Raw genomic sequence first — 12,075 nt, 5'->3', positions numbered from 1 at the left:
GAAGTTGGAAGGGCCTTTGGAGGTCATCTAGTCCAACCCCCTGCTCAGGCAGGAAACCCTATACCATTTCAGACAAATGGCTGTCCAGTCTCTTCTTAAAAATTTCCAGGGTTGGAGCATTCACAGCTTCTAGAGGCAGGTTGTTCCTCTGATTAACTGTTGTAATTGTCAGGAAATTTCTCCTTCGTTCTAGGTTGCTTCTCTCTTTGGTTAGTTTCCATCCATTGCTTCTTGTCTTGCCTTCAGGTGCTTTGGAGAATAGCGTGACTCCCTCTCCTTTGTGTATTATTATTAATAATAATAATAATAAACCTCAATTTACAAATTGCAAGAGCTAGTGTTAAATGAAAGTTCTGAGTTCAGAACCAGGCTGGGTCATCCAAAGAATACACAGGCAAGTTGCTTGGAGCAGAACCAAAGTTTATTCAAGAGCATAAGTAGAGGGATCAAAGGTTGCAACAGAGTTAGAGTTATCAAATGATTACCTTTATACTTTTTCTTTTGTTCCTCCCAGAAACAGATCCCGCCCACTAGGAATTATTGGAAGCTATAATTAACTGGATGGCACCTTGCTGAGCTTGTGAGATTTTACCATATCAACTGGTTTCCTGATTACTTTACATTGCAGCTGGAGGAGAGAGTCACACAGAGGTATTAATAATTTAATATCTGATGTCCGAAAAGGAATGTTTACCTGGATGGGCTGTCACCTTTGGCCAGTCTCCACCTCTTTGTTATCTTTTGTTTAGTGCAATTTCTCACCTTTTGCCCAGGAAATAGCTGTGAGTTTCGGGATGCAAGGAAAAAGGGAAGATTGAATGGCAGTTTCTTTCCCACACTGTTACAGAATATGCTAAGCAAAAGCAAAGAACCTGACATTATGATTTAATGGGAACGTATGCACATAACACAATCTAGGTTCTGTCCAAAATATGGAAGTCTTGACAACATGATCTGCACCCCCAAAATGATACAATTTTTCTAGCATTTCTTCAGTAAAAAGCAATGTCATTTTATCCAACAGCAGATCTTACCTTATCAGGTATGAAATATTTAAAAAATGATCTCAATTACAATTCAATCTACGTAGGATTAAGATGACTTACCATTCAAGCAACCTTGAAAAGGCATTCCATCAGTGCAATAGGAGTGCATAGATTCTATATATGTCAAAGGGAAGCCCAAATTATCAGATTCCCATTCATCATTTTGAATTAAAAGAGAATACACTGAAATTGCTGCCCATGCACCATTGGCATCCAGTACTTTGGAGATAGCTGGAAAAACACCAGTTGTTTGGGAGTTTTTATGCTGGCTTTCTGAAAACGAATCAACACAAATGCACACTGAAGAGGGGAGTAAGCCCTGCTCTAGTCCAGGGCTTTTCAACCAATGATATGGGTACCACCTGTGGTACATTGGACCTGGCAGGTGGTACACGACCATCCTAGAAAAGTGGTAGTGGGAGAAGGGAATGAGAGCACCGCTTGGCGAGCAGGCAGGTGTCTTGCTCAGCTATGGCTTGGGAGGCACTTTTTTCAGTGCCATTGTAACTTCGAACAGTCACTAAGCGAACTGTTCTAAGTCGAGGACTACATGTGCTTTATCACTTTTTTCCTTTTTTTGGTCATCATGTTTTTGACACCTTGCTAGGCGATTGGTGGTACTCGGATATTGCCATATCCTAAAAGTGGTACAATGGGTAAAAAGGTTGAAAAGCCCTGCGCTAGTCTACATCAGTACCTCTGCTAACATACTTTAGCTCTGTAGTTTAACATCACTTCCAGATATTTTTCCTTAGTTATCAGCATGATAAATGAGACCGTTATAGGACATGAACTAGATACACTGATTTTTTAAATCCACGTTTTAAATAACTTGCTCAAAAATAAAGTGGAACCACCAGCAGGCACCCAACGAAAAGCCCAGACCTCTCAACAAAAGGAATAAAAGTTGCACGACATCATCCCGCTTCACTGGCATTTATCTCGACAGCAAAATTTCAAAGACATCTAAAGATAACGTCCGTCCGAACGTCTGAAACACCCTAAACCCATTTCAGCTAATTTGGCTGCGCGAAAACCTTTCTCCGGAAGTGACGTCTCAATCAGAACTTCGCTCTATCTATTACTTCAACCACCGCGAACAAAAGGGATTTTCAAGCCCGTTCGGAGACCGATGTACACACCCTCCGCAACAACCACCGGTCTCGGCTTCTGATTGGCTAGGAAAAACGTTTAAGGGACTGACTATTTTATCGTCCCCGCCCTTTCATTTCCCGATTGGCCAAGTGCCTGGGCTTCGCTCCACATCGGTTGGCGGTGGAAGACGTCAATCTCGAACTGCTTGAGAAAGCTGGATGGAGAGTGGGGCCGAGTGGGGACGTTGGCTTTGGCTGCGACGGAGGCGGTGGCGGCGAGGACGACGGCTGAGGGCGTTTGGCCGAGCTCCTGGGTAGGTCGGCGTGAGATCGGACCTGGCGATCTGGCGGCTTTGGGCCTTCTGCGGGGAATGGCGCGCCGGGGCATCCTCGCGCGTGTGTGTCTTTGGGAACCGGCAAGGGGGAGGGAGAGGCGGGAGCCACCTGGAGGCCCGTTTGCGTGAGGGCCGTCTGCCTGGGAGCCGTGGGACGCGAGGGAGGGACAGCCGACGTGCTTCAGACCCGAGAGGACCGCGGGCCATTGTCGCGGTGGCCGCCGTCGCAGCTCTGAGAGCTGGAGTTTTGTCAGGGAGGCTGCTGCGTTAAGAGTGAAGGCGATGGGGCTCCAGGCCCTGGGCGGGTAGAGAGAACGTCAGGGACTTGACGGAGCAGATGACCGAGGAGATTCAAAGGAAGCGTGTTGAGGTTCGCGGACGGCGGCAAGTGCTCCGTTCATTTTTTCCATGAAGAAAAAAAAGGCTTACATGGGTACCTCTGCTGTACAGAAACAGGGCTAGGAAATGTTACGCTAGAATAACCGAGCGTTTAAGTAGCCGTATAAGCTGTGAAGTGGCCATGAGAATCTAATATTTGGGATATAAGGGCGGGGATTGAGTAGAGTAATTTCTTAGGCTTGGCTTGCTTTCACAATTCATTCTGGAAATTAGATAGGGAAATGCTGCTAAACCTGTTTACCCCTGGTACATGCATTGTTAAGACCTAAGGATGCTGTAGTGCAAAATACTTCTCTCTTGATCAAGAGGTATGGTGTGGCTGGGCAGTTTTTAAGATGCCTCTGGAAATGGAGAAGTATATTTAGTTATTAAGGGCAACAGTTGAACAGTGAAAGATGGATAGATACAACTGAAAAACATCAGAAGATGGGTTAGAGTAAGAGAAAAGTAGTATTTATACAACTATTGATCAGTCTGGAAAATAGTCTGGACCAAGGAAATAATGTCTTTGTTTATTTCATTTTTAACTATTTTATGAGATGACTGCTTTGGATTTCTATGGTTCTTAGTCTGTATGACCAATGTCTGTTCAAGATTTGAGAAATGCCATGGTTATTTTTTTAATAGGTTCGTGGTATGCTGTTTTTAAGAAATAATAAAATCTCTAAACGTTTCATATATAATAGTCATATACCATTATAGGGATATATAAAAATTAGCTTGCTTAAAACTATTACATCAATGCTGAAAATTACCTTCCTGTTGTTACAGAATAGCAAATTTTCAGTCATATATTAAAAATAAAATATTTGCACTGATTAAACAATAGTGATTGCTTTTGTCAATTTGTCGTCATGAAGTCCAGTATCTTTGCCCATAGTGATACATCGTAGTAGTTGTTGAAAATGTGCTGAGTAGCCAGAGAAGCACAGAAAATAAAAATCAGAAAATGTTTTTTCTGAATTCCTGTAAATCAATATGCTTCTGGAATAAAATGTAGTATATTGAATGTTTTTAATTTGAAATAATAAAATTAACTGCTAATAGGGAACTAGCTACGTATTTTAAATATGTATTCTGTGTTCTGATGAAATGTTTGATATTAATGTTGATACAGTCTTTTACAGTATGTCTAAAATCAGTTCCACCCAATACTTTATTTAATCATGCATTTTGTAACTCATGGATCTTCTCTAGTGTCTGATTTTTAGCACTGACATTCTGAAATGATTATATGCCTATGTCTATAGACATGTAGAGGAACTTCAAATAGACAGAATAATTTGTTTTATGTCAGACATAATCTTTAATTCAAGAATTTAGGGATACCTTAATAGAATAGTGTTATTTTTAGTATTAAGGTCATCTCTAAATAACCATGAACGTGTCATTTCTTCATGTTTCTTTCAGCTTTCAATGTTGTTGTTTCCATGTGTCCTGCCTCACACTGACTATGAAGGGGATTTCCAAAAGGAGCAATTTAGTTTATGTCAAATAGAGATTTAGTTACAGATCTCAGATGTAATGCTAAAGAGTGTATTGATATGAAATAACTGTAAATTTTATTTCTATGTTTTTCTCAGCCTGTTAGAAACAGATTCAATTTCCATAATAAAGATAACTTTTTTCTATTACCAAAGGTATATTTGTAGGTGGAGAATAAGAATGTTCTTCTGTCAGTATAGATAAAAAAGTAGATTCATATATAGTCCTAGTAAATATGTACAATATGGGATACTAAAAGCCCTTGAAAGGCAAGCTTGATTCTCAAAAGGCATCAAATCTAGATTTTTTAATATAAACATAATATCAAGATTTGATTTGATTTGATTTGGGATGGCAAGTAAGAGGTGAAATTAATGTTTAGATTGCAAGGAATGATTGCTCTAGCATTACACTAACAATATACAAGTATTTATACAGTTGGTATCCACTCATATTAAGTAGTAAATTAGGATAAGATTTTCCATAAAGATACTATGTTAGCCATCAGATGGGAAGAAACTTGCTTCTGTTTATTAATGCTTGAAAAAAATTGTATCTTATTACTGCCATGAAACACATGGAAGAAAGGTAAATCAGCAACAAATAGCACAGATTTCTAAGGAATGTGAATAATTAGGTATTTGGAGAGAGAATAAAACAAGAGTGCAGTAGGTCAGGGATCCCCTAATCCCAGTCTATGGACCGGAACCAGGCATGCCAAAAACTGGGCTGTGCAAACAAGTGAAACCCCATCTGTGGGATGCAGGCAGCAAGAAAAACCTCTCTACAGAACCGATCCCTGGTGGCCAAAAGGTTGGGGGCCACTGCATAGGTCATTCCACCAAATCACTGCAGTTTTATTCTCTCAATTTATGTTATATTTTTTTGGCATATAGAAAACACTAATTTTATATACATATATACATATACATACACACGTGTGTGTGTGTGTGAATCATAGTTATAGTTATCTTTGTGTGTGTGTGTCTGTAATTTCATTAGTATCTGGATCACAGGCTTGTGATAATGGGACCTATCAACATACTACTTCATGCTGTGTTATTGTTTAAATCATAACAATTTAGAATCCTTAAGTTCTTCAAATTCTTTTCCATCATACTTAGTATAAACAGACAAAAATAAAAATCTGATACTTTGAACCAGGATGGATATGTCATAAAATTCAAGTAGTTCATCATTTCAGCATCAACTTGTTATTTGTAGAAAGTTTAGGCACTTCTAAACTGTACCATTTAGCCTGTGTTCAGAGTATTCATGAATTAGTGTTTGGTTTCTTGGAGAACAGTCACTAATTCAAAGACTGCATAGATGTGCAGTCTCTGTCTCCAATGGCTTTGTTGTTTGGTATCACTGCTGGCTATTTCCCAAAACAACTGAAATATCATGGGGGGGGGAGAACAAATGGGGAGAATGAATGATAGAAGAAGAAAAAAAACCTGTCTGTGGCTAGAATGTTTATCAAATACCTTACCTAATTTTATAGTTCTTAACTATAAACATAATCCATGAGAAATAGTATATGTGATTACTGTCTCTGAAACTTTTGGAAAAATTTCAAGTAGTAAAACTATCAAAAGTGTGTGCAAAAGCGGAAATATGAAAAATGTGTCTCTAAAACTGGATGTGCATGCATACACACACACAAACATGTGTATATTGGGGGCCTGGCCTTGGCCAAACTGTTGACAACTTTAGCCCAACTTCATTGTTTTTGAGATCACTAAGAAACCACACAATTCAATTCCCAGTGGAAGGTAATGGCAACTCACTTCCATATTGTATCCCAGAAGACAATATCATCATATCCATGAAGCCACCAGAAGTTCTAAGTTAACACTTATATCTCCTAGTTGATAGATATTTTAATTTTTTGCCTTATGTCAGTGGTTCTCAACCTTTTTAATGCCGTGACCCACAACCAGTCATAAGTCGAGGACTACTCAACCGGTCGTAAGTCGAGGACTACTCAACTGGTGCAGCACCGTTTGCAGAATGGGACTTTTGGCGGGCTCAGCAGGGCAGAGACAGCCTGGACAATTCCTATTGGCTTTTGAAAGCCAATAGAATTAGACTCTATTCAAGAGAGTCTATTCTATTGGCTTTCAAAAGCCAATAGAATAAAAGAGAGTAGCACAGCTAAGGAAAAGGGGGAAAAATGGCGGACTGCGTTGTTTGGCAACCCCCGTGAAATGGTCGTTCGACCCCAAATGGGGTCCCGACCCACAGGTTGAGAACCACTGCCTTATGTGTATGTAATGCTTAACAAACAAATATTTAATATTAATTTTCTGAAGCATCATTTAATCAGGGGTTTTCAAATATGTCCTGGGGTTGATATTTCATTTTTCTAATATCAGTTAAGAACTGATTTTTTTCTGCTTTTGATACAGAATTTGTATGTTTATACTTCTTGCATAGAAAAGATACTTTGTTTTGCTCTATATGTGTATGTGTGGGGGGGGGGGAATAAAATGCACAGTATTGATACTGTGTGTTTGCATACCACAAGATGCAAATGCTATCATTCTGAAAAGAAATCACCCAGTATTTTAACATACGTGAATATTTACTCTTTCTAAGAATTTTTCCCAGAATGAAACAATCTAAAAATGTATTAATTTGTTGATTTAAATTACTTGGCAATTGATTGCTTAATGAAAAATAATGTAGTTTCTTATTTTTAATTATCTGCTAGTAATTTTAAAAACTTTTGTAACAGTTTTTAAAAAGGTCATATCACTTTTTTAACAATAACTCTCTTGGAACATAGTTTCTAAAAACTAAAAGAAACCCCTTTCCTGCTGAAAAGTAAAAATTTAGTTTTTTTAAAAAAAGTACAGTTTTTTAAAAAAAAAGTAGTTTGTATTGCTATTTATTTTATAGAGAAATGATTTCATTATAGAATGTGTTTGAATTATAGTAACTTTAAAATGAGTATATGAAAGGGTTTCATAGAAAAGTTGAGTTTTCCAACTATATCTAGACAATCTATTCGTTTATTAATATTTGAAATAATAATAATAATATAAAGTTGGAAGGGACCTTGGATGTCATCTAGTCCATCCCCCTGCTCAGGCAGGAAACCCTATACCATTTCAGACAAATGGCTGTCCGGTCTCTTCTTAAAAACTTCAGTGTTGGAGCATTCACCACTAATGACAGTTTAAATGTGCTGTTACAGTGGATTTTACATAGGCATAATAGTAAAAAGAATCATAATTGTGCTTCATTTGAAGAATCTCTGCTAAGACCATCAATAATTCTTTTACTCTCCCTGCCTTTCAGAATTTGAAATTTGAGTTAATATTTTACTATAACTTCTGTATGGTAATCCATTTAATTCATTGAAACTCAATAAAATAATACTTTTAATGTTCTTATATACTCAGTGCTTATGTTTAAAAGCACCACAACTAGAAAAGTATTGCACCTCAAGCAAACACAACTGCCTTTTCATTTTTTTCAAGGTCTGTGTGGAACAATACAAATATTTGCAAAAAGGTGATGGTATCTGTGGAGCAGTTTAAATGCAATAAACTCTTTCTGAGATAATCTGCTGTAGCAAAGACTATTTTTCTAAAATACAAAATAGCTTTTAGAAACCTTGAAGTGGAATAAGAATCAGTTTATCTTGTCTACTTTATATTACTTTAAATATTTTAAATTATTTGTGTAAATGTAGATTGAGTCCACTGTGCATATGAATGCATGTGTTCTATCCAAACCAGCTAGGTATACATTTCTTTGTGAGCATATGAGAAAAGATGGGGGTTCTCTTTCCCCCCACCCCCCCATTCCTTTGTAATGAAAAAGGAAAAGTACTTAGAAAAGGTTAAAATGTCATTGTTGCAATTATGGGTATTGTGTTGCATTCTTTAAAAAGCTTGATATACAAACAGTATTTGGCTAAACTTCCAATTTTTTTTTCCAGGTATTCAAGATGAATCTTGAAAAACTCAACAAAGCTGAATTACTGACACTTTTTAGTATCCTTGAAGGTGAATTAGAAGCCAGAGATCTTGTCATAGAAGCTTTAAAGGTAACCCATAGATATTAGGAGAGATGAAATACAGCAGTTCTGTTATATAAATATTATGTAACAAATCCTGTAGTAAGCATCTGTACCCTGGCATTTGATTGACAGCAAAAATAAATAATGTAATGAATGAGCATTTTGATGATTATGGAAAATAAGGACATCATATTTTAATCAAAAATATTCTCCCTTCATCATACTTAAATAGTAAGACTTGGAACTTCTTGTTCTCAATGCCATCAATGAGTTTCTGTTAAAGAGAAGATTTGGTAAAAAAAAACCAACATGTTTCTCAACAGGCAGGAATAATAATATAGATTCCTGTTCTACTTCCATTTAAAAATGGTTTCTGTTTATCTTCTTCTAACAGTATTTTTGTAATTCAGTTGATGAGTTTAGGGCTGAATATTGAAATATATGGATAGTCCTCATAATGATCTAGCTTGGCTTTTGCTGGAGTCTATTGAAATTTTAATTACAGTATTTGCTTTAAATGTGGATTAATATCCAAATTGTATGGATATTCACTAAAATGGATTAATATTCATGTTTAATAGATATCCATACAATTTGTGTATCCCCTCTCTCTCTCTCTCTCTCTCTCTCTCTCTCTCTCTCTCTCTCTCTCTCTCTCTCCCTCCCTCCTCCCTCCCTCCCTCCCTTCCTCTCCCTCTCTCTCTCTCTCATATTATTGTGATAAAGACTTTACAAATTGCTGATGACTGCATTTCATCAGTGCTGTTTACTATCTATTTCAAGACTACTAGATCTTGGTTGAGCAAACAACTATCACTTGGTGGCAACTGAGACATACAGAACATCTATCTCTTAGCTGCCATTTAGTAATCAAGAATTTGGGGGCTCAGATCTAAAGCTGAGATATTGTATGGATATCTATTACATCATATCAGTTTCCTCATTTTTTTATATGTTTCCTTTTTTCAAAATTAATGTCTATGAACTGAATTTCCTTTGCCTTGGAAAGAATGACAGTGAAATCATTAGAAGTGTTCTGTGATCATCTTTTTTTTAGCAAAATTGTTTATGGTATATACTGCCTCCCCTTTTTCTGTACTCTTATTTATCCAATCAAAAATGTTAATTTGAAGTCTTTTATAACTTTATGCTTCTTCTTTGGATGTTTTCCTAATAACATTTTTGATGTTAAGATCAGCTTCAGTGTTCTAATATAGGTGGTTCCTTGCTCAACAGTAGTAATTGTGAGAAGGATCTTGGAGTCTTAGTGGACAATCACTTAAATATGAGCCAGCAGTGTGCTGCAGCTGCCAAAAAAGCCAACACAGTGCTAGGCTGCATTAACAGAGGGACAGAATCAAGATCATGTGAAGTATTAATACCACTTTACAATGCCTTGGTAAGGCCACACTTGGAATACTGCATCCAGTTTTGGTCACCATGATGTAAAAAAGATGTTGAGACTCTAGAAAGAATACAGAGAAGAACAACAAAGATGATTAGGGGACTGGAGGCTAAAACATATAAGGAATGGTTGGTGGAATTGGGTATGTCTAGTTTAATGAAGAGAAGGGGGTGACATGACAGCAGTGTTCCAATATCTCAGGAGTTGCCACAAAGAGGAAGTCAAGCTATTGTCCAAAATACCTGAAGGCAGAACAAGAAGCAATGGATCAAAATTAATCAAAGAGAGAAGCAACCTAGAACTAAGAAGAAATTTCCTGACAGTTAGAACAATTCATCAGTGGAACAACCTGCCTCCAGAAGCTGTGAATGCTCCAACACTGGAAGTTTTTAAGAAGAGACTGGACAGCCATTTGTCTGTAATAGTATAGGGTTTCCTGCCTGAGCAGGGGGTTGTACTAGATGACCTCCAAGGTTCCTCCCAACATCATCATCATCATCATCATCATTATTACTATTATTATTATTTTATGACCTTAACACACTTCTAGTGCTTTTATTGTGCTTAAGGACTGGTATTTATCACTACCATATCTGTCAAAAACTCCTTCTTTTAAGATTTCAAGTTTGGGTTGTTTTTTAAAATCTCTGCACATTTTGACTTACAGAAAAACATTTTCCTCCCTAAGTTTCTATCATAGGTATTGAGGAGATTATATGTTGTCATTTCTAATGTTTGTTGCCTGGCATTTTTAGCTATAATCCTTTGTCTTTTCAATTGGCTATTTTCCTGGTTTTTTTTTTTTTTTTTTTTTTTTTTTTTTTTCTTGTCCTGTTCCCTTTTGGATGATTAGCAGCATTTTCTGTCTCATTCCCTTTGAATGATTCATCCTAAAGTTAATATTCCCCAATGCATGCTGGCTTTTTCCTAGAGGCGTTTTAGCATGAATTGGACTTATTAAGATATGTTGATCCTCTCAAAATGTTTCTGTATGTTATTCCTGGAACTGTGGGTAAACATTAGAAGTCTAAACAAAGCAAGAATTCTGAATCTTGTCTCCAGCTACAGAATTAAAGATAACTTTCACAATGCTTAAGGATATAATGTTTTCTTATTGGCTTTTTACAATGTCTATTTATGGACAATTTCATTTGACAGTACAAAATAAATATTTGTGTATGATAATGATAAAATTGTGGTAGAAATACATTTTGTCTACCTATTAAATCCTTCCGAAGGACCTGATATAGGCAGATATAGTTTAAAAGTATTAAAGATACCGTTGCAGGATGTAAGTTGTTCCAAATAAAAATGCCTTTATTGATAGTGATTTTGTCAATGCTGATGGTGTTCAAGTGGTGATCCAAATGTTTTGGGATGGCACCCTATTACTATTAATACTATCTTTGCTCTTTTTTTTTGTTCTAGTTGCAGGTATTTGTATTTTGTAATTTTCTCTAGTTCTTTATATTCTTAAAAGTATTTTGAATCCTCAGTGTCACCAATGGGGAATGAGGGATGACAGCTTGAAGCTGCTGAAAATTAAATGGACTGTAAACAGCAACTAATGTTAGAAGGATATAGCCTTATTTACCAATTGTTATTTGATTTTAACTCGGTAGTCTTTTAAAGCAAAAGAAAAATACAATAGAGAAAACTAAAATAATGCTGATGGTATGACTATAGGCATTGTAGGTTTGGTCTTATCATATCCAGCAATATTATCTGGTTTACCAGAACACTCTTTTAACTGTGGAATCTTAGTGTGTGCACAGATAGAATACGGAAATGTGGTCATCTTCTTAACTTCAAAGAAAATGAAGAAAGACAAGATACTGCATGAATCTGGCTGTTTTTTGTTTTATTTGTTTTTGTTTGCTTCTGCTTAGCACTATGAAGATCAGCTAGATATGAAATTAATTGTTGAATGCAATTAATTTTTGTATTTATAGTGTACAAATAGTAGTCTGGAGACTTTATTTTTTTCCTGTATTATCCACCAAATCTCTCTGAAGATTCTGTTTCAAGGGAAAACAGAAACTTTTATTGTAAATATTCTGTAATATAGTATAAAGCTACAGAGTAGGTTTAATCATTGCTTTAATATAAGTTCAGATATTGTTTCAGTTATTAATAAGACTGAACTTCATAAACAGTTTAAATGCTACATAATCAATGCTTTTACATTACAGTATTCTTTAACAAGAAAAAATTGGAATTTAAGTAACCGTCTTTATAAAAACTGTTTCAGTATTTAAGATGTAATAATAAAATAAGT

General features: G+C 36.3%; 1 protein-coding gene across 3 annotated transcripts in view; it reads left to right on the top strand.

Annotated features, from left to right (window-relative positions):
• Window positions 1-2,327: 2,327 nt before the first annotated feature.
• Window positions 2,328-12,075, top strand: part of CTTNBP2NL (CTTNBP2 N-terminal like) — a 29,055-nt gene continuing 19,307 nt past the window's right edge. For 2 of the 3 annotated variants that reach the window (XM_039337398.1, XM_039337396.1), the window contains exons 1-2: window positions 2,328-2,454; window positions 8,312-8,419. In XM_039337398.1, coding sequence (XP_039193332.1) covers window positions 8,321-8,419 — 99 coding nt within the window. In that variant the 5' untranslated portion in view covers window positions 2,328-2,454; window positions 8,312-8,320. Of the gene's footprint in view, window positions 2,455-2,556; window positions 2,860-8,311; window positions 8,420-12,075 lie in introns of those variants that run through there. The other variant, XM_039337397.1, reaches the window with a different exon arrangement.

This window comes from Crotalus tigris, unplaced genomic scaffold (genome assembly GCF_016545835.1).
Source record: "Crotalus tigris isolate CLP2741 ecotype Arizona unplaced genomic scaffold, ASM1654583v1 scf7180000017677.1119895, whole genome shotgun sequence".
NCBI lineage: Eukaryota > Metazoa > Chordata > Lepidosauria > Squamata > Viperidae > Crotalus > Crotalus tigris.
The sequence above is the reverse complement of the archived record's forward strand: the minus strand, read 5'-3'. Positions and strand labels throughout refer to the sequence as shown.